Source organism: Syngnathus floridae, chromosome 22 (genome assembly GCF_059516105.1).
Source record: "Syngnathus floridae isolate MCC-2025c chromosome 22, RoL_Sflo_1.0, whole genome shotgun sequence".
In the NCBI taxonomy this organism is placed as follows: domain Eukaryota; kingdom Metazoa; phylum Chordata; class Actinopteri; order Syngnathiformes; family Syngnathidae; genus Syngnathus; species Syngnathus floridae.
Window position 1 is genome coordinate 6,616,920 of NC_142434.1, and position 17,142 is coordinate 6,634,061.

Sequence of the window (17,142 nt, forward strand, 5' to 3'; positions counted from 1 at the left end):
GGGCACTCAGAGACGAGCAACCATCCGCACTCGCACTCACACCTAGGGGCAATTTAAAATGCTCGATCGGCCTACCAAGCAAGTTTTGGGGATGTGGGAGGAAACTGGTGTGCCCACGCGGGCACAGGGAGAACATGCAAACTCCACACAGGGAGGGCTGGAAGTGGAATCAAACCCACACCCTCCTTATTGTGAGGCCGAGCTGCTTACCGGTGTGCCACCATGCCACCTTTCATGTGTTTTGTTTTGAACTATTTTGGGGAATTTAAAATTCCATTATTAATTACAGCATTTGTTGAAGTCGCTGTCACAATTGACTATTTTTAGACTCGATACTTTTCTCGATTATTCTATCGATTAATCGAATAATCAGATACAATTTTATTTGCATTAAAGTAAATTAAATCATCACTCATGAAAAGACTGAGCAGTGTGGTATTCTACAGTTTTAGGGGAAATTGTTAAGCATATTAAATTCTATAATTCACATGATTAAACGTGCTCAATTGAATGAGATAAAACAACCACACAACTGAAACATACTGTACATTAATACCTCAAAAGAAACATGTTTAGAAAACTACATATTTTAAAAAAATTAACATTTTTTAGTTAACAATATTAAATCTATTTTTAAATGATACCACCAGACATTCAAAGAGCTAGTAGATTATTATTACATTAAATTTATTTTTAGTTCATTAATTGTATCTCAAAATGTCAGAATTTTCAATTACATCTTAGCATTATTGTATAAAGACATGTTTGTCTTACTATAAGTCTTTTTAACTAAAGATTAAAATAAGTCATTAGGTCTTCACTCAAAACAAAAATTAATTGAAAGATTAATTTTATTTTTAATGTTTTTATTCTACCTTTATTAGACTGATGTAATTTGCATTTTTCACTCGACTTCGACAGTAATGCGTGGATAATTGTTATATTTCCCTGTCCAACAATGTGTCTCATTACACCAAACAGCAGTTAATTCAGGTACTGTGCTGGTCTTAAGTCATGGTGAGATGTGAGATAAAGACACTGTAACTACTAAATTCAAATTGAGCTCCAGCATTGCTTTTGCTGTGTCATTCCAATGCAGGACACGAGGTTTTAATTTGTACTCTTTTTTTCAGTCTGAATGCTTGGCCATCCTCCAGCTGCTGCCGCAAAAACTCTGGCACAAGTTTCACAAAGCCTGCTTGCGAAACTTCACTAACTGTTTTTGATGTTATTATGAAAGACAGGAAGCAGAGAGAAACATTGCCGAGTTGTTTTTAATTCATCTCAACTGTTGCAATGCAAGTAATACCTTTGTGCTGAGTAGATATCATGGCTCATCAAATAATGACATACTCTTTTAGGACACAATAGTTAAAATTTAGATTTATTATGTCTCTACTATAAACATGAGCATTTAATTGTATGTACAGTATGTGAATTACATGAAACTATCAACCCAACTTTGAAGACAAACGTGTAAAGGGAAAATCCGAAACATGCACCCATTGTGATGTTTCAGAAGTCCAGGTTAATTTTTGTACAGTATTTGTTATGCCAGGGGTGTCAAACTCTTTTTTTTTTTGCGGGCCGCATTGTAGTCATAGCTTCTTTCGGAGGGCCATTATGACTGTCAACCCAAACAAATGTATGAGCACCTCATTATATACAGTAAAAGCTAAAAAACAAAACTGACAAATAACAAAAAGCTGACTTTGACTTTGAACTTGTTTTCAAATCAGACGAGTAAAAACTGGTCAAATATATATATATATATATATGTATATATATATATATATATATATATATATATATATATATATATATATATATATATATATATATATAAAGGATATTATTAAATTTGCAATTCTAGTAATGACACACGAATTTGATGCACAGGTTGTCTTCGCGGGCCACATAAAATGATGTGGCGGGCCGTATCTGGGCCCTGGGCCTTGAGTTTGACACCTGTGTGTTATGCGATGAATAAAGTCTTGAAGAAGCATTTTAAAAGTGTTTATTTTAGACATAGTGAAATGTTTTCTACAACACCATGACTTACCCGGAGGGGATAATGATGACTAGTTAGTTTGTGGGGTTGTATTTTCCACAGCTGACATTTTTGGGAAAGTCCACAACGTGCAAGAGAACAAATAAGGAACCACTCCCCTTTTGACAAATCGATACAGTAACTCAAGTGGATGAGGGATTGGAGGCATGTAAGACTGAGCGACAACATTAAGGTTAGTGATGTGTATATTTTCCATAATGTTTATTAGTAGTTTAATACGTCAGAGAAGGATACAAAAAGACGTGAAAAGTTGAAAAAATATATATTATACTGTAAATTTCCTTGAACCGGAAATAGCCTCTGTCTGCTTGCCTCTTCCACGCTCCTCAACGACATGCGAGCAGGGGAATGAGATAGCCAGCTCTTAAGTAAGTTACCACTTTTATTTAAGAGACAAATTCAAAGACACTTACATTTTGTAATAACTTATTACCCGCTAGAACCTGAGCTGGTCTCGGCTTCTTGTTGGAAACCTTCGGCAGCCTTTGCGACACGCATGTAAAGAAACAAGACGCACAGTGAGTTCTTCCCAATTTATCAAACCGTCGCAAACATTTGTGGGTTTTAAAGATGAATTAAAATGTCACGCAAATGTGTTCTTTTTTCCTTTTTGTAATTTACGTCCACGTTTTGCAAATACGGCGCAGTCAAGCTGCTGGTGCGTTCAAGTGCTCTCATAGACTGACTCTGTAGCGCCAATTTGACTTGTTTCGTGATGTAATTTGGGACCTTGTACGTAATGTGTGCTTGTTTATACACAAAGAAACGGAGTTTAGTATCAAGTTGATAAGCAATAAATGTGTATCGGTTATTACATGAAGCAAGTAGCGTGTATTTCACGCATTAGTTGGGGTATTTCCTATAAATTTTAAACGCACCATTAATAATTTTTTCCCCTGCCGAAGTGACTTCTCTAAATACATACGCAGTAAAGTTTTGTTTCTGATCCAATTGTATTGTATTTATTATTTAGACACAGTTGACCTCATACATTTACAAACACTGTAAGACTGTGACTGATGACGGAACAGATAAAAACATATATTCATGTATTGTAAATCATATATTCCATAACACAGGGTTGTTGATGCTCACCTGGTGCCATGGTTCCAGCTGTTCTGAAGCTCTACTTCCTGGGGACCATTTTCACCATCTTCGCCTTCATCTTCAGCCTGGCTGACTCGTTTGGTGGCCTGATGTATGTCCAGGACCGCCGCTGGATGCTGGAGACAGAAAGAGGCCCTCCGCTAAAACATCATGCAGGGGCCTCTGTGACCTTTCACGTGGACTGATGAGACAGGGCCAAAAATGTCTGATGGATGGATGCACTTTGTGACACTGTGGCAGCTTTAAAAATGTGACAGGAATGCACTATTGCTGAGCCAAAGACAGAATTGTACTGTAATATAGATGATAAAGTGGCTGCAAGCAGCATGGGGAATGATTTCAGGATCAGTATTTTTGGTGTGTCTCGTAATTTAAAAAAACAATCCTAACTAATGCAAACTGAAATGGCTGGCAACCCTGCCAAGGATTTACTTGTGTGTGCAGCTTTAAAATGTACGCCTGTGATGAGCTACATTGTCAGTTTGTCACATAACAAAGTGAACAGTATAAACTTGTGAAATCTAAATAAAACGGCATCACAAACAAAACAAGTGATTTCATTCTCAAACACGTTTTGCTTTTGATTAATTGTTTGTCTGCTTTTAGGATATAAACATCCTTTCAATAGAAACTTGACCTCAAACAGTATATAGATAGGTGCTGTTTGAATGATGATGTAACCAAAGAGAGGTCTGATAGCTGAATTTTACGCAAATTGCAGCTGAGTTCTATCAATAACATTTACTTAGTCTCTTTTGGAGTCTAAACGTTACATCATCACCGAGATCGTATTTTTAAACATAAAAGGCAGTGGCTGGCAAACTAGTTCTCGGAGGCCATGCAGATGAGGTTAAACATAAATGTCACTGTTAATGTAAAATACGGAAACAGGTTTTGGGAAAATTGCAATTTGTAATTCATTTTATTATAACAAATCAAGAAAATAATTTGATAAAAATTGTGAACTTTAAATACTATTTAGCGTATCTATTATACGAATAGCTTTATTTGAAGCCATTCTAGATAATATTTAAAAATGAATATGAATACGTAGGGATACTTAAAATGTCCCGTCTCTAAACAGCACCTCTGTGTGGCCCGTTTTATCTACTACACCTACAGCTAATCAAGGTGGAACTGAGGTTTACAAAAGCTGAAACTTGCTTAAAATTGTCCTGTGTGTGCATTGTTCACGATTAATACTGTGTTAAGAAGTAAAATGCTTTCCCCGGCTGGTGGAGCCCACATATGTGTCGTTTAAGGTCGGTCACACGGGGCCTTTGTGTGCAAAATGGCCCTCAGCTTAAGTCTGATGTGAGGGAGATGCGGGCTTTAACACCTGCACCGCGGAGGACGCAGCACTTTTCATGTTAATGAGCCGTCCCCTCTCCACTCCCACACCTTTTGCCGCTCCCCGACCACTCGGAGCACACGCATCCCGCCCGCGGATACCTCCACAGGGGCTTCCGAGCGGTTACAGCACCGGTCATGATCTGGAGGCGAATCGTGGCTTTCTGCGTTCTGCTCCATTTCGGGGCCGAAGCGCGAACTCGCACGCGGAGGGGCGCCGCTACCTCCGCGGGTGCCTCGAGGGCTCCCAGGGGTCCTGCCTTCGAGTCGTGCCGAGTCAGCCTGACCCCAGCCGAGCATCGAATTCTGGACGACAACACTCACGAGGTGTTACTTTTACATGTTCTTTTTCACGAATGAGTTCAAAGTCCACAGTCTCCTATTATTGAAAAGCAGTGGTTCTCAAGCTAAGGGTCGTGGTCTATTTTGTGGTCTTCTGATGGTTTTCATTGTGGGTCGAGTAAAATTGTGTAAATTTACCTTATTTAATCAATAACCTTGAAATTGATCAGTTTTATGCTTGAAATAAACAAGGTTTTCCCCTTATAGGTACTTTATATGCGCAGGCTCATATCAATAAATGGGAATATTGTTATTGGTCAACCTTAATTAGAAATTAGAAAATTACATAAATTAATTGAAAATGGAAACTACTTCTCAGACTTTCAAGTCCTACCAAATTCCAGTCATAAAAATAATTTTGATTTTCTGTTGTGTATGTTATGCCATTTTAAAAAAGGTTCACTGTAGGGAATATATGTGGCCTGCGGTTGTTTCTACATTTGCTTTACGAAGGAAGTTGGGTCATACTGTATACAATTCTCAGTTTTTGAATACACAATTGAATTAAAATTTCCCATGAGATTGTAATTTATTGACATACAATATACATCAATAGATAACGAAATCACCATTCATTATGGTACAATACATGCTTTGCTCATTTTATTTTTGGGGCTGTTTCATCCCAAACTTTTCTTGTATTTAATTAATAACTTTTATGCATTTGCAATAATTATGATATACAAAGTAAAGGAATGCCAATACAGTGAAATAGGTTTTAAATGCAGTTAGACAGCTAATTTGGTGTGGGTTTGCTTTCAGACAGGCTTTAATGGCGACGACGGGTCCTATGTGATTCTCACGTGGGTCGGTGATGGTACTGGGGTGAGTGTTGCAACAAAACATCACTACTATACAATTACATGGACAACAGTTCTTAAGCACAGTTGCATCTTTCTAGGTCATTTTGGTGTTGTCCACAATCAGCGCTCCCATAGACACGTTCCTCGAGGGTGGCTCCTCGCGTCTTTACCGAAGGTGAGTTGCAAATAATATGCCATGCTAATGCATTACTGTCCAATCCTATCTTCCTTTCCAGTACGGATTACGGCAAGTCCTTCCACGACATCTCGCAGAACATCAACCATACGTTCATCAAAGAGGAGTTTGGAGTCAGCGTTGGACCAGGAAGTTCTGTGAGTTTTCTTTTAGTCACACTCACACACGCACACTGTCATGTGGGAATCAAACTCATGGTGCCTGTACATAAGACGTGAGTGTACCACTACACCATCAGCCGTCCCGGAAGTTCTGTGAGTTGAAAGTCATTTGCTAACTGCTGAATGCTAGTAGATGCTAGCATGTTAGTAGTGGCAATGTTCCTCCAAAGAAAATGGTATTTGTTGTTTTCAGATTATATTAGGACAACTACAACTGTCACTATTGAATATTAAATTATTTTATCAATTATTCCATTGATTAATTGAATAAGCAAATATAATTTTACTTGCATTAAAGTACGTTTGAAAACATTTTGCTCCGATTACTGTTTAGATTATTTTTCTTTATTTGATATTTTTTAGTGATTTAAAAAAACCAATATCATACAAGAAAAAGTGATGGTCATTGTTTTCCAAAGTGAAAGCAGATGTTTGCCAATTTCTTCTTGTGAGTAAACACAAAAGATAAACAAATCTCCGTTCTTGAAGTACTGGATAAATTAAAGTATTATCACTTTTCAGAATCTGAAATCAGAACATTTGGACAATCTTTAGTATATCTCTAAACAATAAATTGATTAATTAGGGTACAAGGCGATTCATTTGGTAATTGATTTGTTGTCGATTAATCAATTTCGAAATACTTCACACTTTGGTTGGTCTTCTTTGCTATTTTGTTGGTTAGCATGGTTCTTTGGCCCAGAGCCCCATTTCAGCCGCACAAAAAGGGCTCTCAGCCTGCCAATTTTATTTAAGTGCTATCAGGTACTTCACAACTCTGTCTTCAAAGCTCCCATTCCCATAACTGTATGTATGACTGAAACAGGTGATATTAACCGCTGACACACCCGTGGTGGACCATCCGGGCGGCATCATTTTCACCTCAACAGATGCCGGTGCCACCTTTCGCTTCATTCAGCTCCCCTTCCACCTGGCTCAGCCTATCACCTACCACTTCCTCAATCCCGACCTGTTGGTGGCGCTTAGCATCGACGTGAGTCACACACACACATGTTTGATCTACTTATTTTTTTTTAAAAAGTGCAGACAATGTTATTGCAAGCACACTCATGACATGTCACGCCTTTGGGAGAAGAGAGTAAACACAACCAGTGTGTTCCTGTTCCTGACTTCCAGGGCGCTCTGTGGCTCTCGCTGGACTTTGGCGCCGCGTGGAATAAAGTGCATGATGGAGTGCATTCTTTCTCATGGTGAGAATCAACAGGATGTGACACACAAAACCACAGTTTCAAAGACATGAGACACCATTTTTAGATTTGATTCATATTGAAAGTCTAATTTTTAGACTCTTTCTTTAGGGGAGCTGGCATCAATTTGTTCTTCAGTTCCAGCAAAGCAGACACAAGTAAGAGTGTAAAAATTACGGGTGTAAATAATTTATCCAGTCCACCTGGATCTTTAAAAAAAAAATCTCCATAATATTTATCAAGTAAATTTGGTCTCCTGTTGTTGTAGTGGATGCAGAAGAGAGAGGCGATCTGCAGCTGAAGAGGACCAAAGACCTCGGGAAGACATTCACCGTCATCCACGAAGATGTCTACAGTTTTGGCTACATTGGAGCTTTTCTCTTCTTCTCGGTCATGGAAGATACGGTGAAACATCTTCAAATAACACACTGCTATCGATAATGCTATCAGATGACATTTGTGTTATATTTCCTGCCAGCGATCTCCAAGGGTCATGTATTTCTCATCCGACCAAGGAAACACCTTCAGTCGAGCGCTACTCCCATCGGCGTCCACAGAACAGGTAAGAATTTCATAACTTTCCTAACTAAACCATATTTATAATCTTGTTTCAGTTACGAATAAAAAAAGGAAGCCAAGTGAGGAAAAAAAGGTCACATTCAGGCTTTCAGCAAAAAAGGCTAACATTACTAGCAGCTAACTTTATTTTGATAAATAAACCTTAAAGATAATGGATAATGCTCCTTGACTAAGATACTGACTAACAATGACTACCAACTATCTTAACGTCTCTATTTACGGTTCTCGTGTTTGGGATAAAATTAGCCTTTAGATTTTTAGCCTTTAGAATACTTTTTTACTGATTTAAATCTAAATTATCTTTTGTTACTGAGTTAACTTTGGACAACTTGACTGAAGTGTTTGTCTTAGAAACTAGACGCTAATGGGACACGTATACCCAACGTTAGCATAGCATTGTTGTTCAATGAAAACTATTTATTCTCAAATGTGAGCATCTACAAATCAAATTCATTCAGTTCAGGGGTACAATTACCCTACATTTTTCAGCTACATTGGAACATTCCCAAATGCAGCTCGCACAATTTGTTGAAATTTGATAACATAAAGCAGATTTAAAACACAATCACACACCTTTTAATCAGATTTAGCTACTTGTAGCTGTTGATTAAACTGATGACACAGTTCCAATAATGACCTTTTCCTTTTCAACACAGTTAGTGGTGAATTAAAGTAAACAAACAAACAAACAAACAAACACGCATAAATAAATAAATAAATAAATAAATAAATAAATAAACAAATAAATAAATAAATAAATAAATAAATAAATAAATAAATAAATAAATAAATAAATAAATAAATACATATATTTGACAAGCCAAAACACGTCAGACGTATTCTCATGCCTCCTCCATCCTCGTTTGTATGTGTTTACAGTTTTACTCCATCTTGGACGGAGACGAGGACATGCTCTTTATGCATGTGGACAATCCGGGAGGTAAAAACAAAGATGAAAATAACTAAAAACCTGGCACAAAAACTGTTTTTTCTTTGTTGTAATGGAAATACTCAACAGCAAATACTGAACTGGTTTCACGGGTTCTGGCTGCTGCTGACAAATCATTTCATCATACTCGTGTTTGCGCACACCATGCCCAGCTGGACAGTATTTTCTTTCACCACTTTCCTTTCCCATAAGCCTTTTCTCCCTCTTCTTAACATCTCCTAAATCTCCTAAAAAGCCACAATTCCCTCATTTAAAAAAAAAAATTCTGGTATTAAGTTGACAGGACTTCAGATAAATCAAGGGAGATTAGATCTTTTGTCGCCAGCAGTAGGCAGGAGATTTAGCTTGCGCCTGCAAAAGGCTGACAAACATATCTGGAGATCAGGGTGTATCACAAGAACACACAGAAACACACTCTCAATGTGTTTGTGGTCTGTTTCAGCTGACCTTGTCCTTTATGTACATGACGGATTTATGACTTGACATCTATTTTTTTAGTAAAGTTTTAAACCAACAGCCAAACATACACAATTGGAAATGGGTAACAGTTTTTCAACTTTTGCAAAAGTCAAGATGTAATAGCTCAAGGATTCTCGAACCAAGAATAACCTTTATGGAGGTAAGATTTATGACCTTTACACTAGTTGTTGTTAGAAACACACCTAATTCAAATGTTCATGATCCTGATTAATTGGATCAGATGTGTTTAAAGCGATAAAACTCTAAAATATGCGGATTTGAAGACTCAAGTTTGAGACCCCTGGGCTAGATTTATAACTTAAACCATTAACCCTTTCATTCCCAATGACGACTACAGACGTCTAAGATCTATTTTAACTGGGTTGGCAGTGAATGAGTTAAGACAAACACACTGCAATGTTACACTATTCAGGGGTTAATTGTGGTAAATTTTTGGACTCTCAAGGGTTTTCAGGACACAGACAAAAATCATACATGATTGTAAACTCCCGTAGACACCTACTTTGGGACCATGTACACATCAGATGACCGTGGCATCCTTTTCTCCAAATCCCTTGAGCGCCACTTGTTCGACGGGCAACGAAAAAGCGATTTCCGAAACATCACATCACTCCGCGGCGTGTACCTCACCAACAAACTGGACAAAGGTTAGGCGAGTCGGTTCCGGTGTCGTGTTGGACACGGTGTCAGAGATTTGATTTGTTTTCATTTGCTGTTTCAGATGGGCGAATCAGATCTGTCATTTCATTCAATCGTGGAGGAACGTGGCATCGGATTTCCAAACCGTTGAATGTGGAATGTGGCGAGGAAGTGAAGAATGTGCGTTGAATGCGGTTCAATTGCGTTTATATTTGTCTAACCTATCACTGTTTTTCACAGTGCAACCTTCATATTCACGGAGAACACAGTCGCATTAATCACATCGTTCCAATGCTTCTCATGTCCGACCCCACTGCTGTCGGCCTGGTCATCGCACATGGTAACAATCACAATTTTTTTTTGATTCGGGTGTATGTATAACTCTCTTGTGGTTTAGGTTCCGTGGGTGACTGCCTGTCATCATGGCAGTATCCAGATGTGTTTGTGTCGTCTGATGGGGGTTACAACTGGAGGGGCACGCTGAGGGGTCCCCACCATTACAGTATACTGGATTCTGGCGGCCTCATTGTAGCTGTGGAGGCCCGACGTGATGGAAAAGTCAAGACAATCAAGTACGAAACAGGCTTATTGTTGTTGACTTCTGCTCTTGTTGGTCATCCACAAACTTGATTCCATTTTAGTTGGCAGGTCCCCAACATAGGTTCCCAAAAGGTTTCATTATTGTGGTCCTATTTATTGCCTGCAGGTTCTAAACCAGCTTCCAAGTGGCGATACTCGTATTTTATTCACACCTCTTGAGATAAACTTTTCTGGTTGTGCCTCAGGTTCTCAACAGACGAAGGCCAATGCTGGAAGTCGTACAACTTCACTGAGCAGCCCCTCTTCTTCGCTGGCCTGGCTTCTGAGCCAGGCACCAAGGCTATGAGCGTCAGCGTATGGGGCTTCCGTCCCGAGGATGATAACCAGCCCATGTGGGTGGCGATTACCATCGACTTCCAGAGCCTCATCACAAGAGAGTGTGGGTGGAAATATTAACTTAACTCTTACGCTGATCCTCCCTGACTTGAGATTCTGATATCACTCCTTAAGGTGATGATCAGGATTATGAGGAGTGGTTGGCGCACTCAACAATGGGAGGTGCTTTGGAGAGGGATGGCTGCATCTTGGGTGTCAAGGAAATATACCGGAGACGGAAGAAACAAGCCGTGTGTCGGAATGGTCGCGGCTATGTCACGATAAAGAAGGAAAGTCCCTGTCTGTGCACCAAAGAAGATTTTTTGTGGTGAGGACATCAAATCGCAACATATGGATTCATTCAGTAGCAAACTAGGGCTGTCACGATCGAATATTTTTAGAATCGATTCTATTCTATCGATTAGTCTATCGATTAGTCTATCGATTATCTGAATAATCGGGTATAATTTTATTTGCGATAACGTGTGTGAATAAAAACTCATCGTCCCTCTGCCGATAAGTGTTTATTAACAATTATTTGTTTATTTTGTATTATTTAGTGATTGAAAAACAGTTAAGCAATATTACACAAGGCGCAGTAAATGCAGATGCAAATGTCTTCTTTTGAGTAAACACAAATGATAAACCAGTCTCTTTTCATGAAGGACTAGAGAAATTACAAAATTATTACTTTTGAGAACCTGAAATCAAGATTTGGACAATCTTTAGTTGAAAATGGCTCTAAGCAACGACTTGATTATTAAAATACAAGGCGATTAATTTGATAATTGATTTTGTGTCGATTAATTGATTAGTTTTGTCACCTTTTTAACAAGCTACCCTTTGAAACAGTGACTACGGCTATCAGCATCACGAGAACACATCAGAGTGTGTACGACAGCCCGACCTGCACAACAAAACCTTGGAAATGTGCTTGAATGGAGAAGAGGATGAGCTCCTGACGACGGGCTATCGCAAGGTCCCGAGTGACCGCTGTGAAGGGGGATTTTCTTCTCAGTTAGTGGTCCAGACTGTCATCAGACCTTGCGGTGTCAAACCCAATCTTGATTCAGCTGCCCCACATCCCACTGCACCAGTGACACACTTTGATACACCGGTGAGTAGCTTTGAAATCCAAAAACTCAAAACACCTTTATACCTTTTATTGTGTTTCCAGCAAGAGAGGATGGTGCTGATATTGGTGTGCGCTGGCGCAGGCACCATTGTCCTAGCCGCTATCGTTTCTGCTCTGGTTGCCATCAGAAGAGGAGTTTATCAGTACAGGTGAGCTAAGCGGTTGTACATTCGGAACACGTTCAAAGATTTTCAGAGCATTTCTGCTGACTATTGTTTCACACTGCCACCCTGCAGGGCACCAGAGTATCGCTTCTCCAACCTCCAGATTCAAGATGATCGCAATGCAGCCACATGGGACCTTGAAAGTGCCAACAGCAGCAATGGAACGGCCTGTCCTCGGGATTCAGATAATGTAATCATCACTCGCATTAAATAAATATTTTTTTTTTTGTTGGAATTTTAAAATGATTTAGCAATGATGTCTTTTTTCCAGCAAAATCTTCTGCAATGAAACCCATTTTGGACTGACACTAGAGTGGATTTAAAGAGCTGTGACAAAATGAAATAACTTTATTTATTGACATTCATTTGTTTGATATGCTTCACTCCACCCTTGATTTGTACATGTTTCATTTGAATATCATTACATGTGGATGCTACTCTTGTTTTATAATGTTTTTTATTATTAAATTAATAATGCACAATATAAGTTATATAAAGAAAATGGGCTGTTTCTTTATTCTTTGTTATTTGAAAGCTTTGCTTGTTGTTTGGTGAAAGTACCAAGTGAGGTCGCTACAGGGTAGCAGACCTCTTGATTGAACAAAGAAGAACAATTCCGGAAGTAAAAAAAGATCATCTCTTAAGTATGGTGTCTTACTATTGCAATAAAAAAATAAACTTTCAAACAAGTAAGCCAATTATTATCTTACCACATTTATCGTAACAACCTCTAGGCTTGTTCATTTTTGTGTTTTAAAAAGTAAACACACGTCTAGTATTTCCCGTTGCCACCTACGCTTCTTTTTTGGGGGGGGGATGCAATGTGAGCGCTTGTTGGAATAAGCAGCTCTGGTGTCACTTCTGGATTCGACACACCGAACGTCTGCTTGTCACCGCCGTTATTTGTAAAACTGGTAAGACAATCAAAATTAATCAAATTGCTGTAATTGCCATTTGATCAGACTTGCAAATATCACTTTTAATTTCACTGTTAACTAACATCGACGAGAGTCCTTTGAACGAACGTATTAAGGTCGTGTCTATTCTTTTCTAAGGTACCAACGTGTTAGTAATATATCAAAGAAACATTATTTTAGAACTATATTAAAAAGTTCAAATTTGTCAAGATATCTGTTTGTGTTTTAAATGAAATTAGTAGCAATCAAGTGGCACTCCGAAAGAGGACCAACTTTTGGTAGCAGCTCGCCAACAGGAAGCAATGTTAAAAAACACTTTAGAAACTAGATGCTGCTAAGTATTAATATTTCTATAGTGATTATACTTTTAGTAGCAACTCGCCAACAGAAAGTGATCCTTAAAAAAACGATAGAAACTAGATGCTAAGTATGACTATTTCTATAATGATAAATTTTTTGGACGTTTCAGGGTGGCTGAAGTTGACTGAATATGGTGCGAACTGGAGGTAAACCCCCAAGTTTAATGAAAAATAAAATCTATGATATCCGACGTTCCGTCAAGGGACACTGACAAAAGAAACTCTCAAACGTGGTTCTTTCTGTCCCCAGGTATTTTGAAGTTGGCAGCACTCATCTCCGCATTCATCATGGGCATCTATCTGGCGTTCCAGCTGCTGGAGATAAGGATGGAGTTCCGGCTGGGAAGCGTGATGGGTAAATGATAAGGAGCAGAGAAGCTGGGGATGCAAAATGCTCAGATCCAGTAGCGCCCCAAAGAGGGGGCCAGGGGTGAAAATTGCCACCCCTATAAATTTACTGGCCGCCCCACCCACCAGTATAGATTGTAGTAGCATCAGTTATGCATTTCATCCCAAATGCAAAGCCGACCAGGCAAGATGTGCTTTTTTTTTTTTTTTTAATCTAACTGTGTGCCTTTTTTAATGAAATTGATGGCTATACTAGTAACATCAAAGTGGAGAAATGTAAAGCAGCCCAAGCGACCACAACTAAAAATCCAGGGCTTTCCCCAGTAGTTGTTTTGTAAATGTACACTTGTGCATTATATGTTATTTACACAGTGAAACATAATTATTGTGGAACTAATAATATTAAGTATACTTTTTAGTCTGAACATTAGATCAATGGTAGCTAACATTAAATATAAAACAATAAAATAAACATAAGTATATGAGTAGGCGTCTCCTTAAGTCTCTGATAGTCTTCCACTGGCCAGGTTTCCAACTCAAGGATTGAGAGCCAAAGCAGGCCCCACCACATCAATTTATGTGGTCCACAAAAGCAAACTATGTGTATCAATTTTGTAAATTGTCTTCAGTTTTAAAACCACTAAGACGTTTCAAGCATTTTTTACCAATCACCATTTTAAACTAAATTTAATATTTGACAAAAACAATTTTTACTTAGTTCTGATTTCATAACGAGTTATTCAGCATTTTGGTGTGCTATCCCCAAATTCAGAAAAAAAATCAGAAATTCTGAAAATTCACCATGTCTTGTTTGTACGTCTTGTTTTTTTGTCTTTTAGGCAAATCGGGTCCCTTGGAAGACAGCTGTAAGTATATTTTTTGTGGTTTGAATGCCAACCATTTGATCACTCAAAAAATCTGAAGGAAAATCTGCATTCGCCAAGCAGCCAAACGAGTTGGGCACAAGTGTGGACTTTCCAAGCCGTGTCCTGCCGGTCAGTTTGCCTTCAAGCTGGCGAGTGGTGCAGCCAGCGTGGTTGGGCCCAAAATGTGCCTGGAAGACAAAATGTAGGTGACCTTTTATGACTTCATTTGATTGTAAATGCAATACAGCGCCTATGTGTTTGATGAAGGTGTTGGAATGAGAAGGAAGTCAAATACTACCGAGAAACGAAATGAGAGTGGGCGTGCCCTCTTTAACACACATCTGATATCTCATCTACCTTGTTTTTTGTAGGCTCATGAGCGCCGTGAAGAACAATGTGGGACGAGGAATTAACATTGCCCTCGTCAACGGTAATGCCATAGCTTCATGTTTGAATACAAAATAATGCCGGCGACAGCGATGGATTGCATTCACTTTTCAATTCTCTTCACGGATATGGTTTTCATCAAAACACAGATTGTTAAATTACAGTCTGACTTTGGTTAGTTTACTGATTAAGAGTTTCCTGTTGAATGGCGAATGATCTTCACTGCCAAAATGGCTGCTTTAATCCAAAATGGCAGACTTTTGTCTTCTTGGGCAAGGCTTCTTTTAACTTTTGTGTGTCTACACATAACCAAATTTTATGATGTTTGTTCAAGTTCTGGCCTTGACTTGGTAGGATGTTATGTTTTACAAGTCGCTCACTTTTGCCACCGTCTTTCGACAACATGCAATGACAAAAATGAGTTTTATTTATTTGCGCTATCAAACTGTCTAGCAATTAGACAAAATCTCCAGTGGGTATTCCTATACATTTATCTTCTTATTTATTTTCAGACATGGCATCTTGAGACTTTGTTGTTCTTCTTATGATGTAACAGTTTGGTTGAACTGATTCTTTGTTGTTACACAGGAAGAACTGGCGAGCTGAACAAAACAGACTTCTTCGACATGTGGGCAGGAAGTGAGCATCATATTACTACTTCACAGTAGGACTGTCACGATCGAATATTTTTAGAATTCTATTGATTGTAAATAGCAAATAAATACAAAAGATAACAAGTCTGCTTTCACAAAGTCTGTTTTCATGACTACATAAGTCAGAGAATAATTATTGTTGAGAGGCTGAAATTTAAGTTACACATTGACTAATTGATTATTAAAATAGTTAATTTTATAATTGATTGCTTGTCGAGTAATCGATTAATTTTGAAACCTCTACCTCAGAGATGAAAACATGAGCACAGAATAGTGTGTCACATTTCATCCTAGATGTGGCACCCCTCATTCAGTTCCTGAAGGGAATTGAGGATGGGACGGTGGTCATGATGGCTTCCTTCGATGATCCTTCCACCAAGTAGGGACATCAACTGTATTCACATCCATGAATCCCAACCTTTAATTGATAATTGATTATTTCTTTTTTTTAGGCTCAACGATGAAGCTCGGAAGTTGATTGCAGACTTGGGAAGCTCGGCTATTAACAACGTGGGATTCCGGGATAACTGGATCTTTGTTGGCGGGAAAGGGATCAAGACTAAGAGTCCATTTGAGCAGGTAGTGAGTGTGGGCAATCTGTTTAGCCAAAGCTTGTCTTGATGTTGGGAACACAAGTTTAGATGGACTCTGGTCTCAGAGAGAAAAACTCGAGTCCCATAAAACTAATTTAGAATAATTCAATATATTCCACAGTAAAGCAATCGCTAATTGTGATTTTTTTTTTTTTTTTGCCAGTCAGAAGCCTGAACATTCGTTTGCCATGTTTGTTGCAGCACATCAAAAACAGCGCGGACACCAACAAGTTCGAGGGCTGGCCTGAAGTCCTAGAGATGGAAGGCTGCGTGCCTCGAAGGGAGGACTGACCCTCGTCTTCACTTGAGCCATCCCGCCTTTTTTTGCCATCCCATCAGACTGTTTACCACCAACAAAGGGCTCGTGGTGAGAACATGCAGGTGGAGCTCATTGATAACAAGGGATTTATCTGCTGGAATACCGTCATACCTTAATCCAGTTGTATTATTGTTATTATTACTGTTGCACTGTCTGTGTTGCCTGCTAACTCGCCTTCACCCTGAACCAAAATGTACCAACTTCACTGTGAACTATGTAAATATATTTTGTTGCGGAGAGTTCAATGAAAAAAATAATAAATCTGGTTTGTTTTTGTTGGATTGTTTTCTTAACGGTTGATGATTGAACTCTTGGAACTTGGTTGTTACACTTTAAACACATGATTAGATATTTATGTAGATGTAATTGCCATGTACACTCAGGTAAATTTCCACACCAGCTTTATTAGCAAACGGTTTAAAAAAAAAAAACCCACAGAAACTCCAATTGACAATGAATGAACCCAGGCTTACCAAATTATTTTTCTCGTTCAAAAAATTTAAATGAACGCCTTTCACATCAGTTTATTTACGTTTAGTGTTCAATGTTCCTAATTTTGTTAACTGTTATGTAATACCTCGAGATGTCGCTAGGTAGCAGC

At 38.6% G+C, this 17,142-nt stretch overlaps 2 protein-coding genes and 1 long non-coding RNA gene across 6 annotated transcripts; all 3 read left to right on the plus strand.

The window, feature by feature from the left end:
• Positions 1-2,145: 2,145 nt before the first annotated feature.
• LOC148379485 (uncharacterized) lies at positions 2,146-3,746 on the plus strand. The gene is made up of 4 exons (XR_015855298.1): positions 2,146-2,243; positions 2,369-2,439; positions 2,512-2,589; positions 3,151-3,746. It is a non-coding gene; the product is annotated as an uncharacterized LOC148379485 (long non-coding RNA).
• A 784-nt stretch (positions 3,747-4,530) lies between these two features.
• LOC148379486 (sortilin) lies at positions 4,531-12,601 on the plus strand. Of its 2 annotated transcripts, none has more exons than XM_088366398.1 (20): positions 4,531-4,855; positions 5,637-5,695; positions 5,772-5,848; positions 5,910-6,006; positions 6,857-7,024; positions 7,168-7,241; positions 7,350-7,396; positions 7,507-7,643; positions 7,717-7,800; positions 8,697-8,757; positions 9,741-9,893; positions 9,968-10,065; positions 10,126-10,225; positions 10,283-10,457; positions 10,671-10,864; positions 10,936-11,128; positions 11,653-11,917; positions 11,978-12,084; positions 12,172-12,289; positions 12,371-12,601. In XM_088366398.1, exons 1-20 carry the CDS (start codon positions 4,546-4,548, stop codon positions 12,386-12,388), a joined length of 2,535 nt encoding a protein of 844 aa, XP_088222524.1. In that variant the 5' UTR covers positions 4,531-4,545; the 3' UTR covers positions 12,389-12,601. The 2 variants fall into 2 exon arrangements, with proteins under 2 accessions (XP_088222524.1, XP_088222523.1); XM_088366397.1 differs by having other exon boundaries at positions 4,562-4,855; positions 5,633-5,695.
• Positions 12,602-12,733: 132 nt separating this feature from the next.
• Positions 12,734-16,822, plus strand: fam3c (FAM3 metabolism regulating signaling molecule C). 3 transcript variants are annotated; one of them, XM_088366413.1, is made up of 10 exons: positions 12,734-13,013; positions 13,486-13,522; positions 13,626-13,730; positions 14,563-14,589; positions 14,668-14,791; positions 14,961-15,019; positions 15,565-15,615; positions 15,924-16,008; positions 16,082-16,208; positions 16,386-16,822. In XM_088366413.1, the coding sequence occupies exons 2-10, from the start codon at positions 13,507-13,509 to the stop codon at positions 16,395-16,397; spliced, it is 606 nt and encodes a 201-aa protein (XP_088222539.1). In that variant the 5' UTR covers positions 12,734-13,013; positions 13,486-13,506; the 3' UTR covers positions 16,398-16,822. The 3 variants fall into 3 exon arrangements, with proteins under 3 accessions (XP_088222539.1, XP_088222537.1, XP_088222538.1); XM_088366411.1 differs by having other exon boundaries at positions 16,424-16,822; XM_088366412.1 differs by having other exon boundaries at positions 14,671-14,791; positions 16,424-16,822.
• Positions 16,823-17,142: the final 320 nt, after the last annotated feature.